Here is a 21900-nt window from a genome sequence, read left to right on the forward strand (position 1 = left end):
GCTCGGGGCGGGCACGGGCTGCGTAGGAGCCGCCGCCGCCGCCGGGGCCGCCGCTGGGGCCGCGCTGCCGCAGCCGCTGCGCCGCCGCCTAGACTAGCCTGGGCTGCTTGTTTTGTCTCTGAAATTGACAAGGACGCAGGGAATCCGCTGCTAAATAATGTTTCTGGTAACTTTCACGTTATTCCCCCCCCCTCCCCTCCGCTCCCTGCCCCCGGGGAGGCACTGGCCCCAGTCTTCCCTCGTCCTCGGCGTTCTCCTCCTGATTATTAGCGTTTTTCTTCTCTTTATTTTGTTTCATTTCGCCTTTTGATTTATTGGATCCTCGGGAGGAGGCGAAGGGGGGTTAGGGGTGGGATCCGGGGCTTCCTTCTCACACTAACTCCACTTCTCCCTCGGTTGGCTCGCTATGGTTCTGCTGCCTCTGGCCCGAGCGGGACCTCCCGGCGCCCCCTCGGTCCCTGGCCTCACTGCCCCCTCTCCCTGCTCTAAACGCTGCTCTTGGTTCATACTTTTTCATTTTAAAATTTAAAAACATTTCCCCCGCAACTTTCAACTCGTTGTTTCGGCTGGTTTGGTTTCTGTGCGTTCAACTCGTGCTCGGTACTTTTCTCCTTTCTGACTTTGTTTTTATTTCTCTCTCTCTCTCTCTCTCTCTCTCTCTCTCTCTCTTTCTTTCTCTCCTGCCTGCCCCCGCTGCCCTTCGTCTTTCTCCCTCCACCCTTCCTCTATTCCTTCCCCACTCCTCTCCCGGCTCTCTTCTCCCATCTTCTTTTTCTATTCCCCCTTGGCTCTCCCTCACCTCCTGCGCCCCCCTCCCCTTTGCCGGGTTCCGACAGTACGATGAGCTGCCCCATTACGGCGGGATGGACGGAGTAGGGGTGCCTGCTTCCATGTACGGAGACCCTCACGCGCCGCGGCCGATCCCTCCGGTTCACCACCTGAACCACGGGCCGCCGCTCCACGCCACGCAGCACTACGGCGCGCACGCCCCGCACCCCAATGTCATGCCGGCCAGCATGGGATCCGCTGTCAACGACGCCTTGAAGCGGGACAAGGACGCGATCTATGGGTAAACCAACCGCCCCCCCCTCCCGACCCAGCATACTGTTTGTGAGTGCGAGTGTGTGTTCGTCTCTGTGGGGGTTGAGGGGATGGTCGGCTAAGTGGGGAGTTGTTTCTGCGGGGGGGGGGGGCTGTGGGGGCGGGCGGGGGGGGGGGACCGCTTGCCTTCAGAAAGGACAGAGAAGGGGGCCTGCTCTTCTTCGCCTGAAGTGTAAATCCCCGAAAGATAAAGCCTCTTCCACCCCCATAGCCCAGTCACTCCGGACCCCACAACCCAGAGTGACTGAGTCCTGAGAATCTTGACAGGGCCTTCTCCCCAAGGACGGGATTCCTGGCCAAAGGACGCAGAGCTGGTCCTTCCAGGCCCCCTAACTGAGGCCTTGACGAAGGAGAAAGTTTCCTGCCGATGAGGAGCAACTTTGTTGTTTTTTTCCCCCCTCTTCTGTTTCCTACCGAGAGTCTGGGAGTCACTAAATGCAGCTTGAGCTGGGATCAGGGCTGCTTCTGTCGGCCAGGAAGTCCTAATCACCCACTTCTTAATTCTCTGTAAATAAAGGGGGTAGACCTTGAAGTGCAGCGGGGTGGAAGGGACTGCTGCTTGCACAGAGCTGCTCTTAGGAGGAGTGAGGGAGATGGCTGGAAATTCCGCGTTTTATATCCTGAGAGAATTCGGACAGGGATGGCGGTGCCCGGTCCAAAAGTGTACCTCTCGGGCTCTCCCAGTTGAGAGTAGGTGGGGAAGGCGGCGGTTTGCCGAGGGGAGGGGATGGCTGGTCAACGGCCACGGAGCCTGAAGCCAGAGGCCGCAAGCATCCCGAAGTGGAGCTAAACCGCCCGGAGGAACACAAAGGGCAGACGCGCACGCACGCTTCCAAGTTTTAACACTCGATTTATTTGTTTTTGCCTGCTGGAGAAATGTGGTCTTTGGAAGGAAGCTCCTCGGCGTTTAACATTCCTATTATTTTGGCCCCCACGCCCGGGCTTTACTAGAAGTAGAGCAAACAAGTTTATAAGGCAAGGGGGTAGAGAGGTTAGAAGAGGACCCTCTCCGATTTAGATTTAGGAAATGCCACTTCGGGCGTCGATGTGGGTGAAGCCTTCGGCCTCCTTCGAAATGACCATTAATGTGCAGAGCTAAAGCAATTAAAAAAAAAAAACCCGTAGTGTTCCATTCTTGAGAGGTCAGGGCTGGGTATGGGGTTGGTTCTGCGGCCTCTGTAGTATGGGGATTGGGTCTGGATCAGCTCCGGGCTCCAGACTGCCTGAGCTGCTCGGATGTTTCATTATTTCCCACTGAGGCTCTTCTTACTCGGTGGGCTGCAGTGGCCAGGGGCTTCTCCCACCAGACCTGAGGGACTCCTGAGCTGAGGGAAAGGGCCAGGCCGTTTTTCCTTTCTGTTTCTGGCCCAGGCTCGGCTGACTGAGGAAGGCTTGTAAAGTGTGATGCGTGCTTGTTTTATGAAAGAAGGAATCCGAACCCTCCAAACTTGTTGATTACAGTTCTCGCTCCTTCCCCTCTGCACCCCGTCTCCGTGTGTGTGTCTCTGCGTGGCGCTGCCCGTTAGGCACCCGTTGTTTCCTCTGTTAGCTCTGGTCTTTGAGAAGTGCGAGCTGGCGACCTGCACTCCCCGGGAACCCGGAGTGGCCGGCGGAGACGTCTGCTCCTCCGACTCCTTCAACGAGGACATCGCGGTCTTCGCCAAGCAGGTCCAGCCTTCTTGACCCACTCACCCTCCTGCAGACCCTCACCACCCCCTCCCCTTTCCTCAGAGCTTTACATGAAAGAGGAGGAAAAGGCAGGGACACCCGATCTGTTCCTCTGGCCCAGTCCGAGCGCTACGCCTCCTCCCCATCCCTGAGCCTGGAGGCGAACTGGAAGCGGAGATAAATATGGGTGTTTGTTTTTCCCCCCAGCCAGGAATACAGGGGCTCGACCCTCGAATTAAAGTTGACCTGCTCCTAATCTGGGGCTTGGCCTTTTCCCCGCCTGCAGCTACTAGAACAAGAATTGGGGATAGGGGTGGTGAGGAACCCGAGAGTGCCTGGGAGGGGAGGAAGCTGGGCGCCTGGTGGGGTGGTCAGTGCGGGCAGTAAGGTGAGGAAGGCTGAGAGCCACTGTCCCTTAGAGGGCTGAATAAGAGGGTACTCGGGCCTGGAGCAGGGCCCTGAATTTCCAGCTGCAGCTCAGCATTTCCGGGTACCCCTTAATGGGGCTAGGAGCAGGAGGCCCAGTACTTTTTCAAGCAACCGCACTATTTTAAGGCACTAGTTTGTGTCCTGTGTTTTACCAAAGCCTCTCTCCTCTTCGCGCCGCTGACTCTCCACCTTCCCCACTCATGCAATTTAGTCCGTGACAGGGATTTCCTTCTTTCAAGTTGGGCTGGTAATTCATGTTGACTTTCCCTGCTTCTTCCAGGTTCGTGCGGAAAAGCCACTTTTTTCCTCAAACCCAGAGCTGGACAATTTGGTAAGGCTCACGGTTTCTTCCCTTTCCCCAGCCTGGGCCCCTTTCCTTGCCTGGAAGCACCCACTTTCCCCTGGAGCTCCAGGGAGTTGGAGCAGAACCCTGTTTTGAGGCTCCAAAGCGACGGGGGGAGGGGGGGTGGTGAGGGGGAAGGGACCAGTTTTGAGCCCCTGAAAGGAAGAGGGGAGGTAAGGGGTGAGGGGTGGTTGTAGGGGAGAGCAGAGGCCAGCGAGCAGCAGGCGGGGACACAGCGCCCCGAGTGTGAGCAGTGGATGAGTCCCGGGTCTCGGCCCGGGAGTGAGGCTTCGAGAAGTGAGTTATTTCCTCTCTTTGCCGGGGTAGGCAGCCGAGCCCCCAGCAGCTAACCCGAAGGAAGTAACCGCTGGCCCAGCGGAGGGCGGGCGGGGAGTTGGGAGGTGTGTGTGTGGGGGGGGGGGGGGGGGGGGGGTCCTGGGGCAGGCCCGCGCAGGCCACTTTTAGGTGCGATTCTTTTGCTAATTTGCACAATTTCAATATTAAAAGTACTTAAATCCGCTCTCAAAGGCCCTGCCTCACCATTCATCTTGAGTATTTCCTTCTTTAGTAAGGACGGGTTTTGCTGGGTGTGCTGTAAAAAGCTTTCTCTCTCCGAAGCTTTTTTTTTTTTTTTTTTTTTTTTTTAATTTGGCCTGAGGTCGAAAGAGGGGACGGTTAAAGACTCAGGCGGAGAAGGAAGGCCTGGCCCTAGGAAAGCAGTCCTTCCAAATAGCTCAGTGAACACAGGGGGGGGCAAAGATATTAGACGCCTCGGCTCAGGTTGAGTCAGATTCCTACCCGTGGCCAATGAGGCAGAGATGATCAGTAATCACTTGGTTTTTCTGATGATTTCTTGATGTGTGGGTTTTGCCTGGCCACTTGCCTGTTTCTTCTCCCCAGCTCAATTCCCCCACCACCCCCCACTCAGGGCTTTGAGTCACAGAGCCCTAACTCCACACTCCAAACTTTTCTTTCAGATGATCCAAGCAATACAAGTACTAAGGTTTCATCTCTTGGAGTTAGAAAAGGTAAGCAGGGAATGACACTCCCTACTTTGATTTAGCCACTTCCCTCTCTCCGTTGAGTCGGGATGTCTTCTGCCAAATCTCCAGGCTGAGGCACTGAGCACCTGGAGGTTTTGAGCAACTTGTTACTATGTCCTTCCTTCAAACTGCTCCTCAACCCAAGGGCTCAGAGGATGGGTGAATTAGGACAGCTCTGCTGTGCGCCACCCCCCCCCCCCCCCCCGCCCCGCGCCCTGTCTTTTTCCCTAGGCATTCAGGATTATTTTGAAATGCAGCAAACCATTTGTGTTACTGGACATTCAGCCTGCTTGCGTCTCTATTAGCTTAGCTCACCCTCAGACCAGAGCGCGCATTAGGTACACGCAGGGGGAAATCATCCTCGCTGGGCTGTCTTCACATTGCTCTCCAGCTCAGTCACTTTCCCCTGGAAACATATGAAACTCTTAGCTTGTTGAATCGCAAATGCCAATGCTGTTCCCAGTTCCAGCGTTCTAACATTTTGATGTTATCATCAGATTGGATCCCCCCTCCCAACCCCACCTCCGGACTCCCAGTCTGAACCCAGTTATTTCCAGTCTTGTTTCTACTCCCTTTATTGTGACTTGTTGCTCAGGGAAGTCTCCCGAGAATAATATCTGTTGCAACAATTGCTCTATTGTTTCCTCGCCTTCAAGTATTACACCCATTAATTAGAGTTAGTTTGGAAGAGGTTGCACTGTTGCTCTTTCCAAATGTAACCCTGCATCCTGATTTTTTTCCCTTTAAAAATGAAACAAAACAATAACAACAACAACAACATGAGCTGAACCTTCCACCATGACCCTCCCTTTAGGTCCACGAACTGTGTGATAACTTCTGCCATCGGTACATTAGCTGTTTGAAGGGGAAAATGCCCATCGACCTTGTCATTGATGAAAGGGACGGCAGCTCCAAGTCAGATCACGAAGAACTTTCAGGCTCCTCTACAAATCTCGCTGACCATGTAAGTCTGAGAGCCCTTTGGCATTCTTTTGAGACTACTGGGCATAGCATTTTTAAAAAAGTTGTTGTAACATTTAGCTAAGCTCAAACTTGGTTTTCTTGTTAAGGGATTTGGTCTCTTTGGGGGTCTTTTCTCCCTTTCTCACCACCTCTGCCACACCTTTCATCTTCCTTTGCCCTTTGCTGCCCCCCTTCCTTATTTATGTGGAGAACCAAAGAAACCAGGGAGTTGATAGAGTGATTTGTGCTCTTAATGTGTAAAGTTTCCTGGATTTGGTGACTTGAGTGTTAGCAAATTGTCTGTTTGATATGGTGACTGCTGCCTTTTCTGCTTTCCCAACTCTGTGTAATCAGTGCGGCAGGGACCCAGAGGCAAGTCGGCTAGATGGACAGGGTGGGGGAGAGAGCACTGAAGGACAAGAGAGAATTGGGGAGGGAGGGCCAACTTCCCAGTCCCTCACAGAGATGACAATCCTGAGAATTATTGACAATCTTGCATTGCATTAGAAAGGAAAGAAGGAGTGAACACATTACAATTCTCTGAGCTTTTGCTCTATAGAAACTTATTGTCAGTATATGGACTTATTGCCAAGTGCCTGAAGCATCTTTATAATAAAAGACAGTAACTTTGATGAAACAGTTATTAACAATGTATTACAGAAAGCTGAAGGGAATTGCGATTGAGTAACCATAGGTTAGTGGTTGAATTTTAACACTTAAACAGTTGGTGAATGAAGACAGAGTATAGTAAGGAGTGACTGTGTATGTCAGTCTAGGAGGGGAGATTTCTTTCTATTCTCTGTTTTTAATCCTATTTTGGAACCGATCTAGGGAGCCTGATGCTTTAAAAAAAAAAAAAAAGGAAAAAAAAGCATATGTAGTGAGACTGAAAATTTGAAAAAGAAGCAAAGAGAAGAAAGATTGCAGCTGGTAGGAAAGGCAAGAGTGGCGAGGTTAAAGAGTGGGTGTGAACAGCAGTTTATTTATAGGAACTCAAGCCTGGGGTGGGGGACAGGGTGTCTATAGATTATATTCAATTGAGCTTACAACCTAAGTGATATAGGCTATAGTCTAATAACTGGCTGGCTGAAATACTAATTTAGCATGTTGTGGAGTTAAACAGCTTTGAGGCTTGAAGGCAGTTTGTACCATTACCACAACTGTCCACCCCCCCCCACCCCCACCCCATTCTTGGTTATTAAGAGGAATGGGTTGAGAGGCCTGGAGAGTAAACCTTCTGTGAGATTCTTTACCTTTCCCCTACCTCCCCCCAAAAAGTTTTGAAAATATACAGGCATACATTTTAATTATTAGCCTTTGTACTGTATGGAAATCCAGCCTAAGAACAAAAGGAAAGAAAGAAAGAAAGAAAGAAAGAAAGAAAGAAAGAAAGAAAGAAAGAAAGAAAGAAAGAAAGAAAAAAAGAAAACCTCAGTCCTGGTTGTCTAGTTCTGAGACAGAATAAATGCTATGACATTGAAAGTTCCTGTGCCTGTCTTTACTCTTGGCCTTTCCCATCACAATGGGGGAACTTTGGGGGGCTCTTTTGTATTTGAGTATATTAACGAAAATCAAAAGGGTGCAGCAAGCAGCTACGGAAAGTTTACTTGCTGATATGTGGCATTATGACGTGTGGCTGTTGTCTATAAGGCGAGACACCACCTTAGAAATATTTGTTGTTGTCGTCATTTGCTTATTTTCATAGCTTCCTCTTTCTCAGTTCATATGCATTCTGCAGTATTGGGGGAATGAGAAGGATATAGTTACCTGATTTGTAGAATGAGAGGTTCACAGTTATCTGCAGCCCAAAACGTTTCTCTCGTGACATTTCTGGGGGTCTCGACTACTTGAGTCTCTGGAATAGCTTCTTGGCAACTGTTTTCGATGTATGGAACTAGAACATGCTGATGTTTACACAGAAGAGATAAGATAAACTAGGCTGTTTAGAGGATTGGCTGATCGACAGTTCCAGTTTATGAAACTATTGTAATATTTAAATTACACTCAAGTAGTCAGTGGTACCTAAGAGGATAGTGCTTTAATAATTTAACAATCATCATCTTTGGATAAAAGAGTCAACGGTAACATTTGTTGCTCCTCTTTCAGGCCCCCAATCAAATAAAGATGACAACTGATTTATTTTGAACCCACGAGGGCTTGCCACCTCATTGGGCATCATAATTTAAAGCCTTCTATTTCCTAGAGATCTGAACTATAACATTTTTACTTTAGCCCCCTGCTATTTGTTTTGAAAGGAAGCAATAATTTGTTCCACCAGCACACCGAGTGGGAAATGGCGAGGTTTGCTACCGACTGGAATTTTATGCGGGAGGTGAGAGAAAACCTTGGAGAGTTTTCACCATTTTTTGATATTTTTGTGCCATAGGTAAATTGATTGTATTCATTAGCAGGCATCCGCCTACAAAGTGAATTCTCTTAGTTTCTGCCTCTCCTGCCAGCGCGCTCTCCCTTAACCCCCCACCAGCAAGAAAAGGGAAAATACCGTAGAACTACTACCTGAAAAGTGGTATGAGGGGAACATTTTCAGCATGTAAATGTGTCCAATTTGAATCTCCAGGTTTATTTTTTCATTTGCTTTGATATGCATATTTAATACATTGCCCCAGGCTGGATCTCATTTGGTGCATGCTGGTGCAGGGGTGATGATGAGCCACTTCAGAAGGACTGAGACAGCGTGTTGTTTTCTCTGTTTTATCTGTTGGCCCACTATTCTGATCTACTGCGCTTCCTCATGGTTTTATTTGCACATGAAATGCCGAGAGCATTTCAACTTATTGGCTATGAATAATGACAGCTAAAAAAGAAGTGTAGTTTAATTTGTTGTGTGCCAAGGTTTCTCTTGTGGAGGTGACAGTTTGTGACAGCTGTTTGACACCCCAAAACACATACACCTCTATACTTATTAAGCGGTATCAAGCTGCATTGTGTGTGTGTGTGTGTGTGTGTGTGTGTGTGTGTGTGTGTGTTTAAGGAAGGATCAGGCAAGGAGAGAGAGAGTGAAAGAGAGAAAAGAAAGAATAAGTGTGTAATTCTGTGTAGTAGAAAGCAGAGGGACAAGCGTCAGGAACAAAATATTAGGTGCCAACCTAGACTTCTATTTTCTTATTAAAAAATTTGAAAATAAAACTGAATGAAAGTACTTGCTACAAATACCTTGAAAGCAATTATTTTTGGCAGACTTTTAGGAATGGGTTTTATATACGATTCCACAGTGTATCAGGCTGTTGTCATGCTGATCTCACATTCTGTAATTTTATGTGAATAATCTGATGTAACGTTGATAAAAAGACAACCATAATGTCTTAACCTTTTGTACATTACATCCGTTAAAGATACTGAATTCGTTCATTTATTATCGAGGCTTACATGATGGGCATAATGATAAAAGGAAATTTGGAATTAAACAGAAGATAAAATTTGCAACATTGGCTCCTGTTTTGTTGTTTTTAATAAATTCATAATGAATGCTTGCGTTTTTATATTCTAGTATAGTTTATCTTATTTTCTTATTAAACGTAATAGTAATTATTATAGGTAGGGAACAACTGTTAGAGTATTCTTTGGAATAATGGGAAGAAGTAAATAAGATAGTGAAAGGAAATGGAACTCTATATTTCAGCTGCAATTCATGTTAAGTTTCCCAGGCATCCAAATTTATTATGTTTAAAATAACATATCAAGAAACAAATTCTTTTAAAAAAAGACAAAACTTTCAACTTGAAAACTGTTATGGAAAATTCATGCTTTTCCTGGTCTGTAGTGTTTCTAAATAATAGGTGATCTCCACATTTTCTACTTTACATAATTTTAGATCAAGTCTTTAGATCCAGTGCAGGCTAATAAAATCTTTCTTTAAGTTTACGTTGAAAGATATTACGTATCTTTAGATCAGCATTAGATAAATGAAACATATCTGTTTGAAATACATTCTCTGGGCCAAGGTCCATTTGCCTGAAGTGCATATTATTATTCCTGATTAATGTTCGTGAGGAACTACATTTTACTTATTTATTATTTTTTGTTTAGGTGAATTAAGTATAGGGAAGAAAATACAACTGTAGCTGTTAACAGTTAGTGACAGGTGCCTTATTGGCTCTGATAATATGATACATAAAAGAAAAACATTTTAATTTCTATGTTGAAAGCTGTAACTTAACTGAAGATATGCTGTTTTTTTTCTTTTGCATCTCTGAATCTATCAAGTTATTTTTTTTCTGTGTATACAGTTCTTTTAAATGGGCTAAGTTAGAGGGGAGTCTCCCCGAACCTTGTCCCTGACAGAATGCGGGCAAGTGTCCAGACGTAAATGCTATTAGTACCTGGAAATCTAGCAGGGATTAGGCGGTGAGGAAAGGGATAGGTTTAAGTGATTGGCCTATAGGATATCAAAGGGGAAATAATGGGATTTGATAATAATATTAATAATACAAATGATTTATTTTGTCAGATAGTTTCTTAAGTTCTAGTATAGGATTAGACCTTACTGTGTGTTACCCGAGGCCTCTAGGGACCCATTCCGGAAAAGTTCTCCCTCCAAGTTCTGTCCACCAACTCACCATGGCTGGGGTCATGGGTTTTCTGTTGTTACTGTTGTATAGCTTCTGAAGGTTGATAGTTCCTATGTCAATTTCCATCAAAAATAATTATGTTATTTAAATCCCTTTGGTTGAGCAGCTGAAGTATGTTTTCAGTGTAACTGTGATGAGATGAAATCAAACAAAGGTGCCCTTGACAACCACTGACATTCACGATCAGATTAAAATTTGGATATTTTAAAAATTGATTTTGTATTTTTTTCAGACTGAATGCTTTATGGAATATTCCAACGCAATTCAAAATTATAGGAGACATGTTCTAATATGATGGCATATCAACAAAATAAGAAATTTCTCTCTTTTCTAAAAGTTGATCCATTTGATGGAGGAATCCATTTTTTTTTTTTTTTTAATTTTGGAATTTGTTTTTGGAATTTGCAAAGAGCACTTGCTACTACTTTGAGAGTTACTCACCTATTAATTCCCAAAGCTCAGTGGAGGGTGGAAGCAAGGAGCTGAGGGAAAGACCCCAGCTCTATTTACATTTTTAAAGAGTGAGTCCATGTTCTGAAAGCATGCGTGCTTCTCCTGAGTTCTTGTGTCAACTTTAGAATAATGAAGTTGAAATTCCAACATTTTTTCAAACCATACAATTAACATTTTAACTTCTGTAGGCTTGCATGCCTGATGACAGGAGTCTTCATCTGATTTTAAAAAATAGTAATTTTTGCATAATGTTAATTAGGAGCTACAATATCATAAAGTGGAAATATGTAACATATTAATTGTGTATACCGATGCAAGCATATCTTGCCTTTGTTGTTTAAACATATTGAGCCAAATTAGTTTTGCATGCTTAGTTTGCTGGTTAAAATGTCTTTATATATGTTTGCTCTTGCTTTCCACCTACAAGCGCATATTCTGAATTACTTTACCGTATTGTCCAAGTTCATGTATAATTTTTGGCTTGGTGTTATAGATCGTGTTTTAGTTGTATAGGTTCTAGAAAATCAAATGCTTATTGTAAATATTTTTTAATAATAGAAATAAGAAGTAGGAGTGACCTTATGGATTATCTTGCCTAACTTCTTAATTTTAAAGAGATAAAGGAAACAAGTCCCAGGGAAATGAAGTGCATCACTTGCTTAAGGCCACATGATCAGTTAGAGGTGGCACCCTAGTGACTTAATTCGAATCTAATGCTTTCTCCCCTATACCACATCCATTGATTCATCTTCTCGTTTGGGGTCTAAGATGAGTTCCAGATTATTTTAGAAAGAATGTGTGTGTAGTATGGCTTTTCCCCCCCTCGAATCCTAATACATTTTACTTCCTCATTCAGTTTTGTATTTGTTTAGAAACGCTCATACATTTTGTTCCATTCTTTTTGCAATGTGAGAATCATGAGCTTTGTGGAATCATTTAAACAGGGCAATCCTACCAATTCACCAGGACTGATTAAGTATTTTCCTATGGGCAGGTCCCCACAGAAATGCCATAATGGTGTAAAATGTTACAATTTCCACCATATCTGCAACTTCAACAAAAAAGGCGTACATATGTTTTGCTTCCTATGCCCGGAGACTCCTGTCCTCTCTGTGCTCTTTCCCAGATTTAGCAGAATTCAATGATGGTGCTAAATCATTTTTTTTTTTTTTTAATTTCAAGGGAGAAAACACTGGCAGAATTGTGTTTTCTAGGGAAAGCTGTGTGTAAATGAGAAACAGAGGAGAGCAGCAGAGTGATCTCCTGTGGCCCCGCTACTACAAGCTCTCCCCATCTTGTCTCATGCTTTTATATTAATTACAACTTGCATTATCAGCTGTGAGTCTGTAGCCCAGCAAATAGAAAATACTGCCCCTGGAGACCTAGCTTCTTGTATCTATTTTCCATCTCCTTCTATTGTGCTCCACTCAGTATTCACTGCTTTTCTCCTGCTAACACTGCTCTTTAACGCAATTACGTAAGAGCAAGAAAAGTACCGTATTTGACTCCCAATTATTAAAGCCACTGGGAATAGAAACATGTTCACTCCTTGCCCTCGGGTGTCTTCGTGATACTTTGGCTGAAGAACAGGACATACATAGTGGAATGCATATACCTGAGTGCTCACCCCCACGCATGCACTCAGAGAGCATTTCTCTTTCTTTTCCACATACATCATGTGTTTTACATGCTTTCGTATGCCACTTCGGTTTCAAGATTCACTAAACTTCTGCATATAATTTGGCAGAAAGCCAGGCAGTTTATTCTTGAAGGATGTAAACTTGGAAACTATCTAGGGAGGGAAAAAAAAAGAAGAAGAAAGAAGTTGTGATACAAACAAATATTTCAGTCTAAAGAAAAAAAAAACAGTGTTATGGGTAAAGGATTACACTTTATCTGTCCACATAGGTTGTAATTTTTTATGACCAGGAAGGTAGCAATTTTTTATGGACCAGATTATCAGTATTTGTCATGTTTGCCATTTCACACGCCTTGCCCCTCCCTGTCTCTTCTCTCAAGAGAAGTCCCCCTGGGTGATCGAGTCACCCTGGTGTAGCTGAATGTGAACAACTTTGTGGAGCTTCTCAGCCCTGAAGCCCTGGAGAGATACATCTGTTTTTCCTACTTTCAACTTAAATGAATGCCAGGGTGGGTATTCCTTAGTTTTGATCAGACTCCCAAACGAGGTCATAATACTTGAGACATTCCATATGGAAACCCAACATCTTATGACACTTGTTGGGGACAGCATTTTTGAGGACATGAAGGAGAAAAGAGAGAAAAAGACAGGGGCATGGCACGTGAAATGGTGAACATGAGCAAATTCTAGGAATGGGCTGAAAACCGGAGATCCAACTCCCTTGGAGGAGCCAGCTGCTTCTAAAGTAATGTTTGCTGATGTGGCTTATTTTTCCCTCCTTTACTTTAGAAAACACCTCCTCCTCCTCAGAAAACCACTGGAAGAAGTATACTAAATTGTAAATTAATGAGGTCTGTCTTTAAAAACTCAGCACAGGTTTGACTGATAAGGACAAACCAGTATTTTCAGTTGCTGGAAGTCCTTCTGAGCAGTTAGTTCAAACCACTCTAGTGCCCAGACAGAACAACTTGCTCCAGCTTCGTTTGAATGATGATATAATCGTTGTTGGATGACATTTACCTTAAAACATAGTTGAGATGTTAGTGGCTAATTATTGCAATTTTCATGAGGGGTGAGGAGCTTTTCTAGCAGCCTGCTTAATAAAAAGACTGCAGTGCATAAAATTAACATCACTTGCTGTATACACTGAAAAGTTGAGCCTAGGTGAATGTGTTATAGTTATTTCTGAAAGAAGGCTCTCACCAGTGTGGTTGTAGGACTAAACCAATGCCACGCCATTGTTTCCTAACCACCCCCCCCCCCCCCCCCCCCCCGTGCAATTCTTCTAGCTCTTTATCTGATTACCATCCAGCAAACAGCTGACTCGAAGAGGCTGCAAAGCTTGAAGAGCCCCTGTATTCTCTTTGCCTTTAGCTGGAAACTGTTGGAGTGGTTTCTAACTCTGATAAAAAGAGAAGTCACAGGCATGACTTTGTCTTAGTACAGGCAGCACAGAACCTTGATTTTCAGTTCTTTCTACTCAATTTTGTTCCCTAATCTACTTTCTAAAACATATCTTCAGAGATCTAAACCTGTGCTGTATTTATAATCACAAAATTTCTGCTTGGGGTTTCCACTTGGAATCAGTTGCTTGCCTGATGGCATTGCCAGTAGCCTTGTTTTGATACAGATATTACTGATCTATAGAGCTTTGGGTCATTTCGTCATCTTTTACAGATGCCAACTATTAATTTGCACTCAGTTTATAGCAGACCTGTAGAGGGGAAGAGAATGGTTTGTTGTTGTTGTTCCAAATAAGAATAGTCCCCATTTTGTCTCCCCATGGCTTCTTGATTTTATTTTAATACAACTTTATATTCTATATACACATTACAGAGTTGATGTAGAAGAAAGTGATAGACTAATTTCTTTTCTTCTGGATAAACTATATATAATGACAACATGGCAAGATTGTTTTCAGATGGTCAAGATGTTTGCTTGTTGCCTATAGGCATGTCGGTCTGTCTGAATCCTTATTTACCAATTCTTGTAAGAAGAAATCGTGCACTTTGAGAGATTGATGTTTTTGTTTTATTTTGCCCCCAAAGAATCTCCCTGCCCCCCCCCCCCCCCATAAGAATTTGCTTGCCAGGAGATCTTTGGTCTTAGTTGAAGTCATCACATGCAGGTGACAAGTGTACTGTCTGGCCTTAAGGCTGGTCTGTTTCATGTGCTTTTCCTCCTCTCCGTTTCTGCCAGAGGAAATTCCATCTCTTGCCTGCCTTCATGTGGTGCTGATAAAGTCCTTCCTGTACATTAGAATTCCTGTTTTCCTTTAAGCAACAGCAGGGGATTGGGAATGATCAGGAAAGGGGAGGAGGAACAGGAGAAGAATACACTCGGCAAAGTAGCATGAGCTATAATTTCTCAGTGTGCCTTGCATGTCCTTTGAAACAAGTCATGCTTCCAGGAAAAAAGCACTTCCCTGTGAATTTTAAGCTTCCATGGAGCTCACGTGAAAGTTCTGTCCAGTTTATCACTCGGCTAGCAGTTCATAGTTGTTTCATTCTGTTCATTAGTATCACTGTATCTGTTGGTTGTGTAATCAGTTGATAATGTTCAGAGTTCATTCAGGTTGGTGTAGGGCAATGCATCTGAAAGATGCAGAGAGCTGCCCCATATGTTCTTGGATCTGTGGGGGTTTTTTGTTTTTGTTTTTATTTTTGTTTTTAAGGGAGTCATGAGTTTTGTAGATGTTCTGGAATTTAGTATCCAAGAGTATTGGGCCTCTTTCTTGGAAGAGTGTGTCCCAATTAAGGCAGCAAGAGTAAAAATGACTTCTAAATTTTTAAAAAGCTTTTTTTTTCCTAACTTTAAAAATTAACTTTATCGAGGTATAATTTGTGTATCATAAAACGCACCCCTTTTATGTGTCTGTTTCCATTAGTTTAAACACATGTAGACACAGATGTAACCATCACCTCATCAAGATGCTAGAGCATCTTTTCTTCTTTTTGGTACCTGTTGCTGAAAAGACAACATACTATAGTGTGGGGTCTGTATATGCCTAGGTCCACAAATACTAATATGTACACATTTTTGTCTTTCTCTGCACCTTTCCTATTGGTTCCTCATTTATGGCTGAAATGGTAACTGTGGGAACATTTCTTGGCATCCTGACATCAGAATCCTGCATCTTGGCGAGATCACGACGATGCAACGTCCACCCACTCAGCAGGCACCCCGGGGCCCTCCAGTGGGGGCCACGCTTCCCAGAGTGGAGACAACAGCAGTGAGCAAGGTAAAAGGTCAAGCATTTCCCTTGTGCAAAGTAGACATAACCGAACTAGCTTCAGTATTTTATGATCTCACTACTACCTCCCTGTAAGTAGGAGAGTGGCAGGTTAGAGAGCTGCTATATTAGTATTGCCTCTCAACTTACATTACTTTAAAAAAAAATCAAAGTGAACTGTCTCATCTTTAAGTAGACATTACAAAAACAATTGAGTAGTTCTGCCAATTCTTTTGCAGATTTGGTTATCTACACTTTAACTTCGGTGTGTGAGTAAATAGAATGACCTGGCTTATTTTGTTACTGAGTAAATAGAATGACCAGGTTATTTTGTTTGTCATATCACCATTAGGAGTTCTCTGTAATCAAGCAGTGATGCCTCTAAAGTACATAAAATGCCCAAATCTGTGCTCATGAGCTCTCAGAGAACGGTGTGGCTTCTACATGGAAGTTTATCTTGGGAAGATGGATTTTGAAATTCTTAGCCTATTTGTCCCCATTTTCATTCAGCTGACATGGCGACTTTTGTCAGAAATCCTAAAGATTAGAATAATCGCAGGACAAGGGGGGCATCAACTGCAGATGACAAGGAAGCCTAGTGTACTCTAGAATAAATTTTACCATGGAAAACTCACCTACTGCACAGAGAGCAATTATACATTGGTAGGGATGAGTCTTCTGTAGCAAAAATGATAATTGAAAGGAAGATGCGTTATTGAATGTGGGCCAGGAAAGTGTATAGATTTTACTTTTTAATATTTTACGTTAGATAGTGTCTGATCTCCTAGGTCTATTTCATCTCTATTATGACTGTGTTTATGGCCACAATATTTAAGCATTAGACAGTCTTCCAGGTGGAGGACAGTTTAACAGCTTGAGCTGTAGTCTTATATGCCATTTAAAAGAGGGTGGTTGATGTAGGGTGAGTGCCTTCACTCCTCCAGGTTTCTGGCCACAGATTTTGGATGACTAGTATTCTAGAAGAGTGTAGAAACATTGTTTCTCCTAGGATGCCATTAACTGTGACTAGGTCCAAATTAGAATCTAGGTTTAACAAATTTGAAACTGATACAGAAATGAACACTACGAGATGGTAAATTGAGGAAGAACTTGCGAATTGTATTTATTTAGGCTTATATACTGTCTTTATGAGACCAGTTAGATTGCACCTAAGAAAACCAAACCGGAAGGCATTTTGGAGATGGCACGAACATAAATTCTGTGGATCTGCAGTGCAATGCCTTAATTGTGGTTCCATATCCTGGTGATGGACTTCTCGGCAGAGTTAAAGCTGGAAAGCTTTGAATGACTCCCACCTTTCCCCACCACCCCAAACTGCTATCACACAAAGGGTGAAATGTATCTATTAATAAAAACAAAACGCCCTAAACATTGTGCAGAAGAGGGGGGAAAGAGAAGCAGACTTAATGGTCTAATGAGGCTATCTTCCAAAGACTTGTTGTGTGTGAGGCTCGCTTTGACCTTTCACTTTGCTCAGGAGCCCAGCGCTTCATTTTTCACATTCTTGCAATTACGTTAACGCTTCAAGCATTTCTGACTCCAAGTCAGCTAGCAACACCAGGCATAACTCAACACTGTGAGTTTTTCTCCTCTCTGTAGATTCATTAACAGGTCACGAAGGTCCCAACTGAAATTTAAAACTGACTGGTTCTGTTGGGTTGGTTGAGTTATGGCAAGGGAGATAGCAGGAAAGGACCAGAGAGAAGGGGAGGGGGAGAGAGAAGACCCTGGGGTTTGGAGCTGGGAACAGTTGCAGCAGCAAGCAAGGCATGGAGTTTTATCGTTTCGGTTAGTTTGTTTTGTTGTTGTTTTTGGTCAGAAAAGAGAAGAGTTCTGAGACTGACACACTGAGTAAAAGTGATACACACAAACCTCTGTGTTGTGGGTAGCTGCACCCACTTATCCCATGCTGAAGGATTTGATCCCTGTAGGATTTTGTTCCTTTTATCATATCTCTGTGGGATTAAAGAATGGACATGGTAGCTTATGTGTACGAGAACTAGGAAGTCAGTCATTTTACTGTATTAAAGTGTGAGGGACAAAACAACTTATGATTCCTATAACACAGGGAACGCTTTGACATGGAGAATTTCCTACCTGGCTTACCACATCAGTGGTTCCCAAACACATGTTTAAGGGGACACTGTTTGTTACGGCAGACCGCATGTTGAAGGCCAGGCTTGGATGTATTTTGTCATACTCATGCCCATATGAGTCTTTCAAACATGTATTTAAGGTGCTGTGAAATTTGGCCCACTGAATTGTCCATAGTAGCTTTCTGTGGGAAAGATTAATTATCTGCTTCAGGGCAAAGTCAACAGAGATATTGACTGAAATCACATATGCTTATCCTAGGTTAAATCTTAGGGTTGATGTATAATGGAAAAGCTAGAAGAGAAATTTATGTTCTTAGCATTAAATATATTATAATGTTTCATTGGAAACCAAGTTTGTAGGTTAGAAAAGAGTTTTCTTGCTTATTCAGAATTTATTAGCACAACAGGCATATGGAAAACTGTAAAACGACTCAGTTTCAAAACAAATTATGATAAACAGGAAAAATAGGGATGAATTGTACTAAATACAATGTTTTCATACACATTTTAAATTAAACTTTAATAGCCATATGCTATAAAACAATACATGCATTTATGTTGCTTTATATTTTTCGTGAATATTTTTACTAAAATGATTCGTACACATCTTTGCTTTGGAACCTAAAAATACCTCATTTTATGACTTGATAGTGAAAGAGCTACAGTTACACAGGTGAAAGGTCATCTTTTACTCTCTAGTGTTTGTGCCACAAACCAAATGGGGGAAAAAAATCGAATTTTAAAAATATTGTAAGAAACAAACTTGGTAAAATATAAAACCCGACTTTACTATATCTTTCAAACAGCACATGCCTAGCAGTAAACTATATAAATATGAACCAGATTTTCATTCACTCTGATTTCTTTTGCTAAAAGCAGCCAAAGGGAGGGAGTTTGTCTTGTTAGTCACATTAGAATGAAGAAAGAAATCTGGTTTTTCAGGGATAGAATTAGGGTACAGACTGGGGACTCTGCGGAAGTAACGGGCCCTCTTTGTGTCTGGCTTCCCATCAGTAAAATGGGGCTTGATAATAAGGCTTGGGGTCCCTAATTCTGTACCTGCTGAGTCAAAAGCTGCTTTGTATTTCATTGTGTATTTTGCCAGAGTAAAGACTAGGAAGCAGCCTCCTTGTTCATAGAGCACTTTGAGAGCCTTAGATGAAAGGCACAATATATGTACAAAGTATTATTATTATTGATGGGTTTGTGTAACTCCCATTAACGCTGATGGGAGTTACGCATGTGAATTGGCAAGAGAATAGACCCCTCAGTGTTTAGAGCACATGAAATTTACATTTTTTCCAGTGCTGTAATTGAGATGTTGACAAATTGGAGAATATTGATGAGCCTTTGTTTTAAGTATTTCGTGCCAAGTTTGTTTTATTTTTCCTGGTTTGAACAATGGTATGGGTTCAGCAGCAATGAATAAAAAGGGTAGAGTAAAGATAACTTTGTATTTCAATATTTTGATGTGCCAATATGAAATAAATTGTCTTAGGCAAATGGAATATGCTGTTTTAATCATTAGCTATGCATGAAAGAAAAATTGATGTTGACATCTTTGCTGTAAAATCGTTGTAATGGGGCCTTCCTTACAATTCATTTTTGTAAAATTCATTTTGTACATTTTGCAGCAATTGAACAATCCCTGCACTGTGAATAGGCAGGATTCCCAGAAATACCGAGGCAGTTGGCCCAGTAACTGCTGAGCTCACACTGCACACCACACGCACGTTAACCATACTGTTGCCAGACCCAGTTTAACCTAAATACATTAGCATACTAGCATCTATATTTCTTTAATCTTTCAGGACACAGGGCTGTGCAAGCCAGCATAATTCCCCTCAACTCTGCCTGCCACCTATCAAACCCTTCCCATTGATGTCTCCAACTATGATCCAGGCAATAAGACTATTATTTCATAGCTAGGTATTTGTTTATTTATTATGCAGTTCTTTACCAATCATGGTGTCGAAATCTAAAAAACACCCCCTTTATATTGGATGTGTTTATAGGTAAGCAAGCTTCTAAAATAGTATTAATTACACTTTTGAGTTTGTAGTGCATACTACACTTATGAAATAGATTTCTTCCCCACCCAAATATTCCAGTTATACATTTAAAGGAGGGAGCAAAACCTCAAACCAACCTACAGTGGATCCTGAATATGTTCTACTGGGATTTCTTATTCAGTCTAGGAAAACTCCGTCAATGGAATGTTTTCATAGTGGCGGCAATTTCTTTAAAATAACCCTAAATACAATATGACAGATGCCATCTGGCATAATCTTTTTCTAGTTGCTTTTAACTTTTATTTTTCCTAGAGCTAAGTTCATCCAAAACTGGTCACTCACTGTTATGCTACATATATGACATTTCTTTTCCTTCCTGTCTTCCTAATTGTATCAAAAAATTCTCTGAGAATATAATTGATAATTGAACATTCCCACGGAAAAAACTATTGTATATGGAACATTTATGTTGCATTTTTATTCTGTTCCCCCCCATAGAAATGAAATTAAATTCTTCTAATAAATAAATGCTCTAGGAGCATGTAATAGTGCCCATAAATGCTTAAAAGCTTTCTATAATTGCTGTTAATTTTGAGTAATTTCTTCCTATATGTATCAACTTAGTTGAAAAACCCAGAGTTGGGATTTCTAGATTTTTTTTAACTTAGTCATGTAAAGGGATGTCTCCTGATGCCAGTTAGAGTTTAATTTAGAGTAGTAATTAAACTTGAATACTGCCTCATAAACAAAAGATAAACAATAAACCAGCCACGTTCCCTGCTGTTTCATAGCTTTCTTTCCCAGATGTTTTAGCCTGATAATTTTTACACAGTGAACTACCTAACATGGAGTTTTGTGGACAGAGGTCGAAAATGAGTTTTCTTTCTTTCTTTCTCTCTTTCTCTCTTTCTTTCTTTCTTTCTTTCTTCTTCTTCTTCTTCTTCTTCTTCTTCTTCTTCTTCCCCTGCTTCTTCTTCTTCTCCTTTTTTTTTTTTTTTTTTTGGGCAATCCTTTTTCCCTCCGAAAAGCAAAATGCAGAGGATTTTTCACTATTTAGATTTTAAACAATTCTGATAAAATAAATACTTAATGCAGATGTGCTTTAAAGATAACTCTAGTTCTTCTTCTTGGATATTGTTTATTATTTTCTTCAAAACTTGTCACGAATGCCTTTTACACTTAGTGATATAAAGAGAAACACATTTTTATTTAAGTAAAATCTTGATAATAAGTCAGAGAACGCAAAGCTTGACAATGGAAAATGTTTCTTCTCACCCTTCCTCCCCATCCCCGCCCCCTCCTCCCCCCCCCCCCCCCCCGCATCCCTCCCCCATGGCCAGCGTTGTAGACTTTATGTCTACACTCTTCCCTGGGCCACAAGGGTTTCTCTGTCCAGTTTTGGACCCTTCCACTGTCAGCCATGATCTTTCTAATTGTCAGGTACTAGTCTGCCGTTCAATGCAGAAGCCATGTTATTTTCACTGGGTGGGGTAATTACTGAAAGCTGAGAATAGCTGCACTAAAGACACAGGGATACTTTCATGATCCCATTAGCATAAGAGTGGGTAAATTATTCATGCCAAGTGAGGATTCTATGGGGAAAAGTATAGTTAATGCACATAGTTTTTAAATGTATCCCTTTCTGCTCTGAGACTAAATTCTTGTTGGAATCAGTTCTCAGACATTTACGGGAAAGCTCTGGTGGCGTGTTAGATGCAGTTCATCTCTCTCTGTTTGCAGCGCTCTCAATAGAGACCATCTGGCAAAGATCCAGAAGGTGATTAAACAAAATGATCAGCTCTTGTTGCTGTGTTACATGTCCAATACTACGGATTAAAAAACATGACCCACGACAGTCACGCTAACGTCATGCCGCTCCCCCCTCCCCCTCCCCTTTCCGTATAAGAATTCAGATGGTCCACAAATGTGTGTGCCATCTTTGTGTCCTTATGGCCCATAATCATGAACAGGTTGTGCAAATGGCTCTTTCTGTAGCACTGTCTGTTCCAGCAGCAAAGAAGCATTTCATATTAATTGGGTCAGTCTAATATTCATATTGACATGGGGAAAAAATTACTAAAATTTATTCTTATAGCAGACAATGACTATGTGTGCTTTCTGCCATGAGGGAAGTGAAATCTGACAACTGGCTTGTGCAACTGATTAATTTTTCTTGAAACTGGAGAAAATCAGCATGAAAAACTGTCATTCTCTGAAAGTAGCACACAACCCTTTGTAACTAAACAAAATGGATTGGGTGGGGGATTTGGGGGAGCTTGTGGAAATGAACTCTGGTTTTAACGCCATAATC

At 42.5% G+C, this 21900-nt stretch overlaps 1 protein-coding gene across 7 annotated transcripts in view; it reads left to right on the forward strand.

Annotated features, from left to right (window-relative positions):
• MEIS2 (Meis homeobox 2) overlaps positions 1–21900 on the forward strand; it is a 208388-nt gene that overhangs the window by 685 nt on the left and 185803 nt on the right. For 4 of the 7 annotated variants that reach the window (XM_053889209.1, XM_019442624.2, XM_053889208.1 and 1 more), the window contains exons 2-7: positions 837–1069; positions 2628–2769; positions 3479–3529; positions 4519–4569; positions 5399–5548; positions 15355–15469. In XM_053889209.1, the coding sequence (XP_053745184.1) occupies positions 837–1069; positions 2628–2769; positions 3479–3529; positions 4519–4569; positions 5399–5548; positions 15355–15469 (742 nt within the window). Of the gene's footprint in view, positions 1–16; positions 167–836; positions 1070–2627; positions 2770–3478; positions 3530–4518; positions 4570–5398; positions 5549–15354; positions 15470–21900 lie in introns of those variants that run through there. The other 3 variants (XM_019442622.2, XM_019442625.2, XM_019442628.2) reach the window with 2 other exon arrangements.

This window comes from Panthera pardus, unplaced genomic scaffold (genome assembly GCF_024362965.1).
Source record: "Panthera pardus isolate Hobbes unplaced genomic scaffold, ASM2436296v1 HiC_scaffold_24, whole genome shotgun sequence".
Classification (NCBI taxonomy): Eukaryota; Metazoa; Chordata; class Mammalia; order Carnivora; family Felidae; genus Panthera; species Panthera pardus.